This window comes from Colobus angolensis, unplaced genomic scaffold (genome assembly GCF_000951035.1).
Source record: "Colobus angolensis palliatus isolate OR3802 unplaced genomic scaffold, Cang.pa_1.0 Scaffold380, whole genome shotgun sequence".
Lineage (NCBI taxonomy): Eukaryota > Metazoa > Chordata > Mammalia > Primates > Cercopithecidae > Colobus > Colobus angolensis.
This window is the reverse complement of record NW_012117155.1, coordinates 2386697-2404429: the sequence shown is the minus strand read 5'-3', so window position 1 is coordinate 2404429 and position 17733 is coordinate 2386697. Positions and strand designations below refer to the sequence as shown.

Sequence of the window (17733 nt, the reverse complement as noted above, 5' to 3'; positions counted from 1 at the left end):
ACAACTCAACTGCCACTTCTTCCAGGGAGCCTGTCAAGAAATGTGAAGGGTCTAAGATTCTATCCTATTTGCAAGATGATACATGTGCCTGCCACAGTTTCATGGCTTCTAGCAGAAGACATGAGACTTCCGGGTCAGAGACAAAGGGCTTTATTTCAGCAACACAAAAACAGCATAAGCCTCTTGTCTATATCAGTTCTCCTTGTCTGCAGGTTCCACACTGCCACTTGGAGGAGTCCAGGTGGATGCTGCATGTGCATCGGGTTTACATCACACCTGAAGAATCTCAAGCTCAGAGCACCCAAACCTTTGATAATGGACTGCAAGAAAATCTTCCCTCTGCCATGAAGGGAGAACTACCTCTGTTTTTCAAGGCCACCGCCTATAAAACATCCTTGAAAAGAGGGCCTGGAACAAGAGGTCAATTAGTGTCAGATATAGTGTGGATATTTGTCCTCTTTAAATCTCATGTTGAAATTCGATCCCTAGCATTGGAGGTGGGACCTAGTAGAAGACAGCTAGGTCATGGGGGCAGCTCCCTTATGGGTGGCTTGACACTGTTCTCACTCTATCGGTTCCCATGTGTTCTGATTGTTAAAAAGAGGCTGGGCATAGTGACTCATGCCTACAGTCCCAGCACTTTGGGAGGCCGAGGTTGGAGGATCTCTTGAGGCCGGGAGTTCAAAACCGGCTTGGGCAATATAGTGAGACACTGTCACTACAAAAACAAAAAACAAAAAAGAGCCTAGCATCTCTCTCTCTCTCTCTCTCCTCCCTCCCCCAGCTTCCTCTCACAATGTGACGCCTGCTCACCTTCATCTTCTGCCATGAGTGGGGGCTTCCTGAAACCATCACCAGGTGCAGATACTGGTGCCATGCTTGTACAGCCTGCAGAACTGTAAGCCAAATAAACCTCTTTTCTTTGTAAATTGCTCAGGCTTGTGTACTACTTTATAGCAATGCAAATGGACTAAGAAGTGCCTTTGTTTATAAAATGAGCAGAAACAAGAGACCCATAAAGAACTCTCTCCCAAGCAAGTCTTCCGCGGCTACCTGGTTTTGCCCCTGCACCATGCCCCCACAATGCCCTGTGCAACCTTTGCCTTTCAAAGTTGTGCATCCATATTGTAAGGACTTGTTTATTTATTTTTTTTGTCCACTACTAGCCTGGAGGGTCTCTGATGTTAGAGACTGTCTTTTACATTTCTCTGCCAAAAACGTAGCAAGTATTCAAAGAATGTGCAAATAAATGAATGAATTAATACTGATAATTTTGACAGCTATGGATTGGGCTACCAAAATAATCAAAACATAACAAATGCCTGCTATTTACTGACTTCTTATTCTTTATGTTCCAGGTATTGTATAATATATTGACCTGGGTTATTTTATTTTATCTTCATGACAATACTATATGGAAGGTACTTTTATTAAGCCCATTTTACATACGGGAAAACTAAGGCTTAGAGCAGTTTAGGAACTTAGCCAAAGGCACACAGCTAATAAGCAATATAATTGCCATTTGAACTGGATCTGCCGGTGCCGGAGCTGTTAACCACCCTGAAGTGCTGCTTCTATCAGCAGTCATCTAAATCTTGTTTGTATTCACAGGGGTGGAGGCAGTAGCCCGCATGTCCCCACCACCCACCCGCTGTGACTCAGCCCATCAGCACTCAAATGTTCCTGCTAGGACTTTCCACCTCCCTAATCACCTCACACGGGAATAGATGGTATTTGGTCTTGGGCACGGCCTGGAATGCAAAACTGACCTTTCTCCCTGACAGAGAAAAGAAGGGATAAGATAAATTTGCAGACTCTACATTTGATACAACTTAGAGTTCTCAAACAGCCATCCCCCTTGCTTATATTTCTTTGACCTAATAATCAAAGAAATATGAACAAAAAGAAGATATCTTTTTTTTTTGCCTGTCATATGCTCATGCACTGTTAACACCCACTGTAGGTGAGGGCTGGTGAAACACAGCCTCAGAAATTGATGCTAAAAATAAAATGGGTGTAGCCCTCCTAGAGGAAAATTTGTCAGTATCTCACAAAATTTTAGATATGCACACCCTTTGACTTAGCAATTTAATTTCTAGCGTTTACACTGAAAATATTTGCAAAACCATTCAAAAATATAGAGAGATGTTTGCACCAAAATTGTAAATTCACAAATTCTTTTTAAATAAATAAATCTATAAAGGAAAAGTCTCTGCAAGCTTAAAATCCTCTGGAAAGATCTACTAATGATTTAATATACATTTTACTAGGATTTTTTATGCATACTTTTTTCTAAAAATATTTCATACACCTTATATGTATATTTTATATACTTTAAATATTATATATACTGTTCTGCAATTTTTTTTCACTTAATGTTTGATTGAAGACAACCTTTTATACCATCTCCACAGTATTAACTCCACAGTATTTTGATTTTAGATGTGAAATCACTTTTATTTAATGAATTCCTTCTTGGAAGATATGAGGTTGAGGAAAGTATAACTTAATATACCAGGTAACAGCACAAAAAGAAATGCCTACCCCATAAAAATTGCTCACCCACATCAACTTTATTTATTTGGGAATTACCCATTTCTCAGAATGATACAGAGCTCTTCAATTTTCCTTATATATATTTTCCGACTGAATAAGGCATGAGGGCCTTATATTTAGCCATAAATCACAAAGTCAACGCAAAATATAAATCTCGAAACACAAATGTACCCAAATTTTGTGTGGTTCTCAGACTATGGAACCAAACATTCACACAAGCCTATGCTGTCAACCTTAGGACAATAAGTCTGTTTCTTTCTGCAGAAACCAGTATCACCCTTTGCCAACCTGGGGCCCCAACTTGGAACTTGTCAGTACCCAACCATCGCTTATTCCCCTGGTCATTCCTTATGACCTATCCTTCCCTTATGTCTGTATCACCAATCCCCAACCTAGACATATACAACAGGCACCGTTAGGAACAGCAGCGGGATGAGTCAGCCTCACGGCCAGGAGCACAGAGCTTCTGGCAGAGCACAACACTCAGAGAGTGAGGCAGGCTGCTGCAGAATGAAACGAGCTCGAGGCTACAAACGTCAGAAGGAAGATGCCTGTGCCTGTGGAGGCCTTGCGCATTTCCCCCCAGTCTCACGCCATTCCTTTTTCCATAAAGTTGCTGGGAACCAGCCAATTAGAACCCAGCTTTAATTACTCTTCAGTAATAATGAACCTCACACAAAGAGCTTTTATAAACTTTGCCACACTAGATTCTCACTCAGTCTTGTGAAAGAGGGATCATTAGCCCCATTTGATAGTTGAAGAAACCGAGTCACAGAGAGCAGAGCTTGTAAAAGTCAATGCAGGGCTCGAATCGAGGTCTGCATCTCACCTTCTTCAAACTTCTTCATTCTGCCTCAAAATGGACAGAAGGGAAGGGCTGCATTTCCTGGGACCCAGCCTCCCTGGACCTTGCAGGTCTCCCCAGGAGGCAGATCCTCCAGGAACTGATTGAGTCCCTCTAGAGGTACCCCACCCTCCCCTGGTGCAATTCCGTTAAAATAATAAGTCCCCAGGGATTCCTCATCATGGTACCTTCTGACACTCCATTAAATGAATGGAGTTCAGCATCAAAACCTAGGGCGCAGGGAGAAAACAAAGCCAGCACCCCACTGTCCACTCTGGAATGAATGAACAAGTTGGGATCAGGGAAGAACTTGAGGCCTGAGGGAGAAAGGGCTTGTTCCACACACTTTCCTCTCCCACTTTCTCGCTTGGTCTCTCTGGGTTTGGAGGTGATGGGTGCTCACTACTCCATGGGAAAAGATGGCCATGGCTTAACATCCCACTCTCCCCAGGCTCCAACACATTTAACAAGCAAAGTATCCTCACAACAAGCGGTCTCACACTTGTCGAGAACTCCATGGTCACTGTCATCAGTCTGCTGTCCCCGTTAAAAAGCCACCACCAGCAGTGGAACAAGGAAGTCCCTGGGTCACTCAAATCTCTACAAGCTGGGTGCTTTTGGCAGGAAAATGCATCCACCTCTGGCCTCAGAAGTCTGTTGTTTGTTTGTCTCTAGAGACAGGGTATCGCTGTCACCCAGGCTGGAATGCAGTGATGCAATCATAGCTCACTGCAGCCTCGACCTCCTGGGCTCAAGCAATCCTCCTGCCTCAACCTCCTGAGTAGCTGGAACCACAGGCACGTGTCACCAGGCCCACCTATTTTTTTTTTATTTTTTATTTTTTATTTTTTGTAGAGGGGTCTCAATTTCTTACCCCGGCTGGTCTTGAATTCCTGTCTTCAAGTGATCCTCCCACCTCAGCCTTCCAAAGTGCTGGGACTACAGGTATGTGCCACTGTACTCAGCCTCTCAGAAGTCTTGGCCAGTATCTTGGAGTTGCTTGTATATGATTGAACCTATAGCTTCAAATGAGGTGTGTTCACTTAGATACAAACCAGCTCACTTTTTAACATTATATCCTAATGTGAAACTGGAAGGACAAAACATGCAGGATGTGCTAAGCTTTGTAGCTGTGAGTTGGATTTTAAAGAGGATGTGTCCCATAAAAAGGGTGCCTTGGCTAATTGGGCCAGACTCTTCCTATGTGGGGACACAGTTCCATAAATAAAAGTGTCCTATTAATGCACAATGGCTTGCCCACGCTTTAGCTTCCACATGGAGCGCAAAAGCAACGCAGCATCAGGGCGTCTGCCACTGACCTGTGAAGTGGGGCAGGCGGCAAGTGTAGCACAAAAGCCTCACAACAAAGACATCAGACCACATCCCCATCAGCCGACGTGCTCAGGTGAAATAACAAGCGGCAGCATCCTTTTCCCCTTTCACATTTGAGTGTAAAAACAGACCAGGGCCTTGCACATACTGCGTGCAATTTCTAGACAGGCATATAGTGTTACTCTCTGTAACTTTCTGTGAGCTTCCTCGGGTTACCATACACATTAATACACGTTCCAGCATTTGAAGAAATGAAAGTATAGGGTGCGTGGTGATTACTTTTAATTGAATTCATCTGGAAATTTTAAATCCTGAAAATTCAGCTCCTGTGTGTAGTATTTTAAGGTTTACACAGCATATGATTTGTCCTTTGCCATGGCAAATCTCCCTTTTCCCTCTGAGAGAAAGTTTCTGCAGTGTGTAATGCATTTCAGAGTCAACTGTAAAAATCATTAAATCGCAAAATGATAGAATAGGACAGTGGTGAGAATGCAGAGCCCCCTGCATTCCTTTGATAGTAAACTAGTCTTTATCGCTTTTTATTCAGAGAAAGGAGCTCTGTGTCTCTGTAAAGATGTTGCTGAAGCCCTAGATCAATTGTGTTAGGACGACGGTGAGCCCAGGAATAGGAAGGCGGTTGAAGGAAAGAATTCTGTGGACACAGGAAACAAGATCTCACTTCCCTGACTCTGGGCAAGCCACTCCGACAATGAGTGCAGCTCTGTAGTGAGGCACACATGCCACCTTTTCTGCCATATGACATCCTTCTCACAGGTGGCTTGAAAAGTCTCCAATCTGTTCTCCAAAGCCCTGTGGGATCTTCCAGATGCTGGGCAGTCAGGCATCAGATGCCCCAGGTCTCCCTTCTAGTTAATCAAATGGGAATTTATTCTCATATAGAAACCCAATACACTCACATCCTGTGGGTCTGAGCAGGCATCAACACAACCTTGGTGAGCCTCCAGCATGTGGGGCTCTTAGATCTACTGCTCTCCCCTCAACCTCCTGCATTCTCAGAACTGTCATATATGGGGGTTCAGATTCTGCCCTGCACAAGGGGGCCAAGGTGTGTCCTCTATCACACGATGGCCAGAGGAGACTGCATGGGCAGGTGTGGAGATTCTGGGCCTCCCAGATGAGATCCGAAGCAGAGTACACAGGGGCACACAAGGCCATGCATGCTTGGGGAAAGTGACACAGCACAAAAGTGTAGGCAACCGGTTTCTGCCCCAAGCATGCCCTTGGCATGTTCAAGATCTTGTCTCTTCCCCACCCCACTCTCAGAGTCTCAGTTCCCCTGACTAAAAGGCACCAACTGGACACAGCTGCCTTGTTGAAGGGGTGGAGGGGGGCAGCAAGGGATGCAGGTGTGGCAGCCTCATGTGCACCTGGTCCTCCAGCAGGTGCAGGTGTGCTCACAGGCATGGCTGCTGCCCTCCCCAGAGCACAGCTGTACCACTGTGCAATGATCGATTAAGTTTTTTTTACTTGAGAACAAAAGATTTTTTCCTAATTCACAGCCCTGTGAGTTCTGTTTCCCCTGTCCTTTTCATTCCACAACTCTGCTCAGGCCTCAATGCTTCATCAAACCCCCAACACAGCCTGAGATCTGGAACACTCTAAACCACTTCCCTCTAGAACCATGATCATATCCTATGGCTGGCTGGTTTTTGTTTTGCTTTCTTCTGTCTCTCCCATCTTTGAAAGCTGGCCTTCCTTCCATCCCTGCCTTAGTTAACATTGTCTTTGTTTCTCTCTCTTTTTTTTTTTTTTTTTACGGAGTTTCACTCTTGTTGCCCAGGCTGGAGTGCAATGACACGATCTCGGCTCACCGCAACCTCCGCCTCCCAGGTTCAAGTGATTCTCCTGCCTCAGCCTCCCAAGTAGCTGGGATTACAGGCATGTGCTACCACGCCCAGCCTATTTTTATACTATTAGTAGAGGCGGGATTTCACCATGTTGGCCAGGCGGGTCTCAAATTCCCGACCTCATGATCTGCCTGCCTCAGCCTCCCAAAGTGCTGGCATGACAGGCGTGAGCCACCGTGCCCAGCCAACCTTGTCTTTGTTTCAGAGGCTTCTGTGCTGCCATGGCTGGGAGAGATGATGGACATTGTTACCTCACTTGAAGATGGGGAAACCAAGGTGTCCTGACTGGTAGGACAAGGTGAGGCTTCTAGACCCCACAGCCAGTGCCCTTTCCATTTCACTGCACAGTTCCTCACCCCCACCCCCAGGCTCCCTTGAATGGTGGGTCACTACCATTGCACACAGCCACTGGACCCCCAGCCTGCTGTAAATGTCGGCCAGCTCCCGACATTTAACCACTGTGCCAAAAACAAAGAAAAAAATCCATCAGCCACTAACCAAGACAATGCCACCTTCCTAACTGTCATCAGTACACTGGTTCTCTTCCAGCCATAAGACCAAAAGAGGTGGGGAACATCATCAATGCCCTGGGAAGGCCGAGGATGCATAAGCCATCTGGATACAGAGGGGCTGGCTTCTTGCAGTCTCCATAAAAAAGGCACACTTTCCCTGCTGGCTGCTCCTCAGCAGGCGTGTGCATCCAAAGCCAGCATCTCTTTGAGAAGATGAAGTGCAGTTGAGCCACCTCTGGTCTGGGAGTTAGGAGACCAATGACTCCAACCGGGTCATCCCCTGACCTATGCCCAGGTTTTCCTTCTGTGAAATCACACCCCTTCCAAATTTAGGACTCTAAATTCTGTGAAATCCATCCTGCCTCTGGAGTAAGCAACAGGCAACTAACAGAAGCAATCACGGGGGACCAGAGCCTAGCCCTGGAATGGACCGACAGCCTTTTTCCCTTTAGGCCATTGGGCTCCACATAAGGTGTTCTGTTCTCAAACTGCCTGACCAGAGGTGGGATTACAAAAGGGGTGGCCATCCCAGATGCTTTGGGGATTTCACCACCTGATACACCAGGTCTGTTACCAAAGTCCCAGTCAACATGTCTGGTACTCGCTTGTCCCCCTTTCAAAGCTGACATGGGCCATGCAAATGACCACTCAATTTAATTTCTCTGTTGTTTCTGATGCCAAGTGCATGAAGGCACAACCTATTACTGGACTGCATCAGTCTGGTCAGAAATGTAGGCATTGAGGGATCTTGGTAGAAATGAGTCAGGAGACTCCACTCCCTCCCACCCATGGTCTGCATCTGAGTCACCGTTGGCAAACGGAATGAAAGTGAGTGTACTGGGGTGCAAGTACAGGGGAAATTACAACTTACGTGGCTCCTTCTGCCTTCTTCATCTCCCACAGACGTGATAACTGTCTCTGAAAAGACCATTTGGCCAGTCTGGTTGTTGGTTATCTGTAGTAAAACAGGTACAGTGAAAATAAAATAGAAGGAATTCTGGACAAATTCCACAAGTTGTTGTTGTGTTTTGTTTTCCAATTTCTGAAGCAGAGGCATCCAGTATAGGAGTTGAAATGCCCACCCCGCTTTCTTTCTGAGTTCCCTCGGCAGCTGTGAGATGGGCAGCTTCCCCTGGGCACAGTGATAAGAGATGTTAAGAGTCAGCCTCATAGGGTTGCTATGAGGAGGAAATGAGGGGATCCGGAGAAATCACTCCACACAGCACCTGACAACCAGCAAAATGCTCAAAGATGTCAGCTATTTCTGTCATTCTTGGGGCTCATCACTTGAAACTCAATGTCAACTTTATTTTTGACAAATTACAAGTCTGGGTGTCTAGTTGAACATCTTTCATGAAAAACAAGCAGGTTTTAGCTCTAGCAGCCTTACCTGATTCGAGTGAATGGTCTCATTTCATCAAGAAAGTGCTTAAGTACAATGAGAGACTTGTTCCAACATTGCTGTATCTATTGTCTGCCTCTGATTCTGTAACCAGGTGCAGGCATCTCAAAGCTAAGTCTAACGTAGAACTCAGGCTGTTCCTGCCCCATGAAAGGTCATGTCTAATGTTTGGTTTGGTGACGAAGGATAGAAAAGATGTTTGGTCATCTTTTCATTTGGTCTGACCAAGATGGTGAAACCCCGTCTCTACTAAAAATACAAAAATCAGCCACAGTGGCAGGTGCCTATAATCCCGGCTACGTGGGAGGCTGAGGCAGGAGAATCGCTTGAACCTGGGCTGCAGAAGTTGCAGTGAGCTGAAATCGTGCCACTGCACTACTCCAGCCTGGGCGATAGAGTGAAACTCTATCTCAAAAACAAACAACAACAACAAAAACAGAAAGAAAGAAAAGAAAAGATGCTGGCTCAGGAGCTAGGAGATGTGTATTCTTTGAGCTCTGGCTCAGTCGCCAATAACCATCTAGTATGTCACCTAGAACAAATCATATCTTTTCTCTGATTCAAGATTTTCTCGCTTCTACATCATCTTTAAGGTCTCTGCCAGCTCTAATATCACAGGAATCTGCAGCCCGGACAAAGTGGAAACTATTGTACTAATTTGCAGAAGGGAATCAAATTCTAGTTCTGAGAAGGTAAGGACCACATCTTAATTACCATGCTTTTACATTTTTACCTAAATAATTCCTCTCTCCAAAAGAAATGATCTCTTCCTTTATGCCAGCTTTTTATAGAATTAACCAATGTCATATTTTTTAAAATTCTACAAGCCTTATGTATGGGTTGCATGACTTATCAGAACCTTTATTATAACAATTTGTATTTTTCTTAAATCTCCAGAAGAAGAATATATAAGATGATTTCCAAATATGTTTCACTACTACTGAGCCCTTCTTTTATGAAGCATTGCATAAGGCTAGTGTTTTTTGTTTGTTTGTTTGTTTTTTGACACAGAGTCTCGCTCTGTCATCTAGGCTGGAGTGCAGTGGTGCGATGATTTCGGTTCACTGTAATCTCCACCTCCTGGGTTCATGTGATTCTCCTACGTCAGCCTCCCCGAGTAGCTGGGACTACAGGTGTGTGCCACCATGCCCAGCTCATTTTTGTATTTTTAGTAGAGACAGGGTTTCGACATGTTGGCCAGGCTGTCTCAAGCTCCTGACCTCAGGTCATCCGCCCGCCTTGGCCTCCCAAAGTGCTGGGACTACAGGCACACACCACCAGGCCTGGCTAATTTTTGTATTTTTAATACAGACAGGGTTTCATCATGTTGGCCAGGACAGTCTCGATATCTCACCCAGGCTGGAATGCAGTGGCGTGATCTCAGCTCACTGCAACCTCTGCCTCCAGGTTCAAGTGATTCTCCTGCCTGAGTTTCCCGAGTCTCTGGGACTACAGGCACGTGACACCATGCCCGGCTAAGGCTAATTTTTTTGTGTGTGTATTTTTATTAGAAATGGGGTTTCACCATGTTGGCCAGGCTGGTCTTGAACTCTGACCTCAAGTGATCCTCCCACCTCAGCCTCCCAAAGTGCTGGGATTACAGGCATGAGCCATCACACCCGGCTGAAGATTAGTGTTCTATAAAACCCATTTGAGAACTACTGCACTGTGTTGATAAAATAACTTTATTATAATAACAGTAATAATAAGAATACTGGTTTTTGCATTGCACTTTACAGTTTACAATGAACTTTCATATACTTTAGGTCATTTGACCTGCACAACACTGTAATGTAGATGTTGATATCCTTATTTCATAAATATAGTTAGTGAGAATCAAGACATTTAAGTAATTTTTCAAAAATCACACTAGAGACTGGTAGGACTCACACTCAGGTATTCTGACATTTACAAGAAGCAACTTTAAGAAGCAACCAAACCTGTTGGTTAATTACTGTCAGAAAGGATGGCTTGATATTGGGTTTGACAAGAATAAAATAATCACCTTGAAAACATTCTCCAGTCGCAGATGAGCAATGCCAAAGGATTGTGTTCTGCAGGTAAACTCATTCATTTACCTGGAGGATACACTGTGTAGCTGATTCATCTAACTGAACCCATTACTATGCAGTGGCAGAAGTGCCACACAAAAGCTACTTTATAGTCAAGGCAATGGCACGTGAAAATTGATCCCCTATGCTCTGTGGCACAGAAACAGTGTTGTTTCAACCAAGTAATTATCTGGGCACTTGAACAAAAGTGAGGCTCTTTTGTGAAAGCCACTGTGGCCTTGCATACAGGAGTTGAGATGAGCTGAGGGGGCAAACTCCTTGATATTCACAATGGGATGCTAACAATGATCCTGAATATCTGCACAGCACACAGTCTTAGGCAGTTCGCTCTCAGAGTCCTGCCAAATCATGTCAGAGACACTGCACACCAGGGGCAAGCTAGTGCTATATTCCTCGAGATTTGCAGAGCTTTCTTCATCAGGTCAGAATGGGAATGAACCTGGTTGCTCTTCATGCATGATGTTAGACCAAGAAGCACTCAGACAGGTGGTAGTTTGGGGAAAAATCTGCTATAGAATTTTGAACGCACAACCAGCAAATGGATGAGAGTTTAATTTTGTGGCAATAGAGGGTTTCTCTTTTGGAAATGGGGTATATCATATTTACATGCCTCCTAAAAAAAAGCGAGGGTCAATTCACTGTAACATGATCTCTAGTTCAATCCCTACTAAGACATAGATAAAAACCTATGAGATAGATCAATTCCACAACTGTAATGCTAGGAAAGGGTGTTTTTAGACATTCATTTGCTTCCTTTTTTCAAATGATAATCCCTGGACATTCCTTTGCAACTGGACTGGCAAGAAGCCTAGGGTTAAATATACTGCATAAATGCAAAAGCAATTTAGGATCCTGATACATTGTCTCTCCACTTTAAACAGTAACATTACTCCTTCTAGTTTTCAATCTGTATTTTATGATTCTCAATTGTATTTTGGGCTTGCATATCACATATGAAAAAAAAACAAAAAAGCTTAGTTATCTGATGGGACTGGACACTATAGAAAGGAGGAAGTGCTGGCCACGACTTACCTTGTGAATTTCTCGGTGCACATGGATGGTATTATTTCCAACCTTGGTGTCTGTGTTGGTCTCATTGTGATAGCTGGGAGGTAAGTTTGCCAGGTTCACTTCTGATGACGCTTTGGCAGCAGCTTCTTCTGCCTCCATCTATTAAATCGATGAATTTAATGAGCAAAATTATTTTCTCTTGTTAGAAATGAGAGTCTATTAGAAAAAAAAAATCTCTTCTCCTCTCCTGCAAAGAATCATGATGATGATAGGTGCTATTAACTGAGTACTCACTATGATAAGATATTATACTAAATGTTTTACATATATTACAGCACTGAAATTTCACAACCCCTCTGGGAGGTGGGTGTTAATGTCCTCATATTATAAATAGGGAAACCGAGGCTCAGGAAGACTAGATAAATTCCCCAGGTTCCCAGAAAACGGTGGAGCTGGATTTTGAACATGTTTCCATTAGATAGTCTTGCTCCCTGTATAAATGCTGTTGATGCCCTGCCCATCTCCTGGTGGCCTAATCTGGAGGTCACCTGCATCCAGTTTCCATACATGCCAACAACCAACTCTGTCTCTCTCTGAGGGCATTCTCTGGTCACCAAAGTATGCTCAGTCTGCACAGGCCCCAAGTGCTAGGGAGTTAACATCCTAGCAGTGAGAGACAGGCTATGAAGGTAAGCACTCCAGCTTCTCCCTTCGCTAGACAATTCTAAAGCACATAGAATCTACGTAGTCTCCCTCTGAGGCCCCCAGTGGGATGGAGCTCTAGATGCCCGGAGCAGTAACCTGCTTGTGGGCATACCGTTGATTGGCTTTCTTTTCTTTCATCTCACTTCCCCACTTCCTGCTAATGTCTTCTGGGAACACATCCCAAATACACTATTTGCTCTTAAATCTTTGTGGCAGGGCCTGTTGGTGGTGGTGGTAGGGGCAGGGGATGGAGGGGACCTAAACTTACTCCCTGTAGGTAGGGCCACAGCTGTGTCTCCTTCCCCACCCTACCTCTTGGGTACCGTTGTAGGAAATTCTTGGAAAGGGATCTTTGTAGAGGGTCAATTAACCAGTTCCCGGGGTCCACACCCCTTCTGGTCTTCTTGAACTTATGTTTTTCTCTGGTGTCAGGTTTCTGTGGCCACTGTCCTCAAATCCTCCAGTCTCATGATCCTCCATAACATCTATACCAGATATGTCAGTGACCTCATGTCTGCACTCAACTTCCCCTTCCAGATTATCACCCTGTCCTAGGCCTGATGAGCGGGCAGTTGACAATGTCACCTGTTCACAGCTGATGGGACCCAAAGGGACGCCACATCATAGACTAATTGAGCCAATCAGATACTCTGTCTAGGAATTTAAAATGAGAGACACAAAGAGAAGTTCTACTTGATATATGGCAATTTTCCTACACTGCTAGTTTTGACTGTGGGCTATTTTTATTTTTAAAAAGAATGCTCAAAAATATTTTCCTATTTAAAAAATCACTGTCCTCTAACCCCTCAAGTACTAGATGAGCCCCTGCTTTAACCACCAGGCTTGCTGAGTTGAGGAGGATAAGAGGAAAGAATCCTCATGTCTCAATGCAACACGAAAACACTAAACTCGAAGTGTGAAAAAAACCTGCTGGGCAGAAAGGCTCAACAGGGACTTAGTCAGTGGCCACTGTGTACACAGTGCTGTGCTGGATTCTGAGATGGCTGCTGAGATGTTTGAAACTTGATCACTGGCTTCATAACAACAATAATTCTCAGAATAGCCCCCATGTTTGGGGCACTGACAATGTCTGAGCCGTTGCACCAGATGCCTTGAGTATTCACAGCAATCTTATGGGAAAGCTGTGATTACAGAGTCACGTCCAAAAGTTAAAAACATAGACATATCTGGATCCCTTCATGGACCTGCTGAATTGGGATTTCTAGAGGTGAGACCCCCGATGTTAATGAGCTTCTCAGATGATTCTGAGGATTTCCCTCCCCTCCCTCTGACCCCCCAGTTAAGAATCTCTGTTCCGGGCAATAGGGAGGTACAGCAAGTTCCAGAAGGCTAGAGGGAAAATAATATAACGAGTAGACCAGAAAGAGAGGGGAGTCAGGGAACTGGCTAGAATTAGGTCTGGGAGATGGGAGCTACATCTGGGTAGGGGCCTTCTAGGTGGGAAAGACTCTAAGTAAGTCTAGAAGGATCAAGCCATTGAGAGATGGCCACTGGACAAGTCAAGTCGTTGCCTGCAGCATCCTCAGAGAGGAACACAGTGGAAAGTACCAGGATTCTGGAGTCAGACAAGGTGGGTTCAAGTCCTGCCTCTGCCACAAAGTAGCTGTGTGACTTTGGACAAGATACCAAATCCCACTAAACCTCAGCTTGCTCATTTGTAAAATAGGGATGTCCTACTTTGTGGAGTAGATATAAGAATTAAGGACCATGACATAGATATAAGAATTAAGGCATGGAAGACACTACCTGCCACACAGCAAAGATGAAATTCATAGCTGTTTTCATCATACTGCCCTTTAAGAAGGCAGTTTCAAAAGAAGCCAGTTTGTTTTGCCAGAGTTCTGAAGGGAATGGATAGCTAGAAGCAGGAAGAGCAGACAGTTGATACCACGTGTTTGAAGAGCTTGCCAACAAAGGGCAGAAGAAACGGTGCTGAGAGAGAAGACAGAATGGGCAAGAAAATGCCTTTTTTTTTTAAAGCAAAGGACCTTGCCCTCAGTTACCACTCAGGTTAGTGACAGAAAAGATACAGTTGGGAAGAGAAGACTGAAGGTGCTGGAGAGGATCCACCCAGAAGAAGAGAATGTTTTAGTGTTTTTTAAATTCCCATAGGGATCAGTTTGGCTTTCAAATAATTGACAAGTTGCCAAACCTAGAGTTTCCTCTAGGCTAAGCAGATAGTCTTTTTATAAAACTTTTCCCCCCAGCTCAGTCACTGGTTATTTCAACAGAATGAGCTAACGGTTCTTAAATGGCACCATGAACTAAAAGTATAGTTTATAATGGAAATTTCAACCACAACTATTATTGCCACTAGCAAGAGAAACTTAAGTCTGAAGGAAAATGAGCTGTTTCATAGAGGAGGAATGTGAATGCTGTTAAAAATGGCATTTATAGTTGGTTAAATCTGTGTGTCTGCAAAAGGGGTATAGTAGGAAAAATCAAAGAGATGAATCCAGGCTTGGTATTAGAATTCTTACTAGGAATAGGTGAGGCAGTAAGAACATTCTAAAACCAGTGAGTTACAGAGCTGGCAATAAGGGGAAGAGAAACAGAGTGGTTATATCTTCAGAATACATTGGTAGCATACAGAACAGTAATACAGGAAAGTAGTAATATCCCTGATTGAAGTCATTTGAAGATTTGCTTTTCCCAATAATGGCTGTACAACTAGACCTGCTTTGTCCTTCCCCTTAAGAAACTTCAACAGCTTGAGCCAGCTGGAACATTGATAATGCCAGGAAGCTTCTTGAAAGCAGATTCATGATGCAACTATGTAAACAAATAATGCATCTGGCCCAGGTCCTTTTTTATTTTTCCCCTGAACAATGACTAAATGCCGATTATCCTGTGTCTATGAGATTTAAGGGGCATTCTGGTAGTCTCTTTACAAAAAATTAATACTAATAACCACAGTCTATTAACAATCTATTCTATTCTGTTTTTGAAGATATCTAAAAGACACTTTCAACATTTTAAGATTAATTTTTAATGCTTTAAGATATTTTAAAAGATAGATTCTATTGAGAACCACAGGCATCACAAGCTCAATTTAATTTGAAACTGCAGAGTTAAGAGACATTGGGGCCTATCTGACTCCCTTCACCCTTTAATTGTTCCATGTCATGATTGTTTCGCAGTCACAGGAAACAAAGATCATGGATCTTGGGCTCTGGACCTGACCAGTGGATATTCAAGGACGGCTGCCCAACTCACTGATTTGCTTTACTTGCATCATCTCATTGAATTGTCACCTTACCCTAAGAGGTGGACATTTCTCCACTTCAGACTCAGGAGGCCATTGCCAGTAAGTGGCAGAGCAGGGACTGGATGAGGGAAGGTCAGTCCCCACTGCCTGTTCTCCTGCCACGGTATTCAACCTCTCTCATCCTGTACCCACGGCCAGCGAGGACACCTCTGGGAAAGAGTGGGATAGAAGTGACAGCCAGCATCTCCTCTGGTGGCAAACTTCAACCCCCAACCTACACAGAGCCACATCTAGAGGGAGGAAAGCTGGGGTCTTGGCAAAACCCAGTGTGGATAACGCCCATGGAGAAGACCCCATCACTAGGTCCCGCAGAGCCCCACACTGCTCTGCTCAAGAAGAGACTGAAGAGGCCCTTGCTGCTCCTTCTCCTGCCTCACCAGAAGCTAACGTCAGAGGACCACGCTGCAGACTTTCTGAACAGTGGTGGGCACAAAAACATAGAGGTGACTTACTCAGTCTTACTAGGAATCTGTGTGCAGGAGGAAAAGTCCTAGAACCTGAATAAGGAAAGCAGACGGCCTGCCCTAGAACCAGAGGCATCGCGAACTCCATTTAATTTAATTTGAAGCTTCAGAGTTAAGAGACATGGGGGCCTATCTGAATCCCTTCACCCTTTAGTTTTTCCATGTTATGATTGTTTTGCAATCACAGGAAACAGAAAGATCATGGGTCTTGGGATCTGGGCCTGTCCAGTGGATATTCAAGGACAGCTGCCCAAGTCACTGCCTCCAAAGCCAGTGTCCCCTTCACTGCAAACTCCACAGGCTAACTGCTGTGGAGTGGAAGGGGAAATAGCCCCAAACTACAAAGGGCTGCGGGGAGAAAGCAACTTCTCCCTGGAGACAAGGGCCAGCAGTTAAGGCTTTGTCCAAGGGGGCTACCAAGCTGGAGAGAGCAGGGATGTCAAAGCAGACCAGGGGTTAACCAGCCTGGACATTAGTTTCCTGCTGGCTCCTTCACTGGGATGGCTGGCTCCTCTCTAGATACAGGCCAAAGACAGAGCCAGGCCCAACAGCGCCCACGCCTACCCACCTCAGGCACCAGGGACAGCTCCCTGCACCTGGATGGAGAGGGCAGGGTTAGTGACATCTTCTTCCCAGGCAGCCCTTGGCATGCGTGGGTGCCCATCACAGAGGACAGAACAAGACGCCACCCACAGTGTTTAGACCTGGAGGTGATGGAGGGCAGAAGCTAGGCAAAACTTTGCTAAGGTACGTGGTATCTGATAATAATAGTTGCTAAATACTGTGCACCTATTACTTTCCAGATACCCACACTTACGACATTTAGTTCTCACAGGGAACTGAGGTGCAGGATATAAATGATTTGCCCAATGTCACCCTGTTACTGAGTGGCAGAGGAGGACGTGAGCCCAGGACAACTGCAAAGCACTGTTGGGTGGAAGGGGGATTGCCTCTCACATCCTCATCCGCTACTCATACAGTGCTGAGATTTGGGATTTCCATCTTCCCTCTCTGCCCCCACATTGCATGAGAAGCAAGGCAGCCCAGACAGACTGCCAGCAAAGCTCAGGGCTCTTTGCCTCTTTGTCCCTGCATGGCATCCTAACAAGCTCAAAGCATAACAGACAAGCTAGAACTTGGCGATGCCTGGAGCTTGCCCCGGGTCTCTGTGAAACCACAGTACTGGAATACCAGGGGCCCTGGAAACCTCCGCTTACAATAGGGAAGGCCAACGGCATGCCTGACGCCAACTGCAGGCAGGTGGCCCCAGCTACCTAGGGAGGGTCCAGCTGCAGAGCCTCTCGGTGCACAGGCTCAGATCCAGACTTTTTGGGAAGGAGGCAAAACGAGGCGGGAGTAGGGATCACCCTGCGCTACCTCCAGGCCACTCCGCATCGGCTGTCGGCCCTTCCCAGCCCGTGCTCGGGACCCCAGGTCCCTAGCCAGCGCTCTTCCATGCCTTCCCAGCCTTCGCTGTCCCCAGCCTGGCTCTTCCCAGAGCCCCGCGCCGCCAGCGCGCACCCACCTCCTCCACCGCGCTGCGCAATTTGTGCTGCGTGTCCTCCATCAGTTCCTCAACCTCGCGGAACATCTCGTTGAGCGTGGCCTCCTCCTGCGGGTAGTTGAAAGCCGGGCCCGGCTCGACGGGAGGAGAGGTCGCCGTCGGAGCGGGCGCGGG

General features: G+C 45.4%; 1 protein-coding gene across 1 annotated transcript in view; it reads right to left on the bottom strand.

Moving 5' to 3' along the window:
• The window catches only part of DKK3 (dickkopf WNT signaling pathway inhibitor 3), a 51011-nt gene extending 33278 nt beyond the window's left edge, over positions 1-17733 (bottom strand). The window contains exons 1-3 of the mRNA XM_011954281.1: positions 17581-17733; positions 11619-11756; positions 7984-8067 (exon numbers count right to left, since the gene is read on the bottom strand). Coding sequence (XP_011809671.1) covers positions 7984-8067; positions 11619-11756; positions 17581-17646 — 288 coding nt within the window. The 5' untranslated portion in view covers positions 17647-17733. The remainder of the gene's footprint in view (positions 1-7983; positions 8068-11618; positions 11757-17580) is intronic.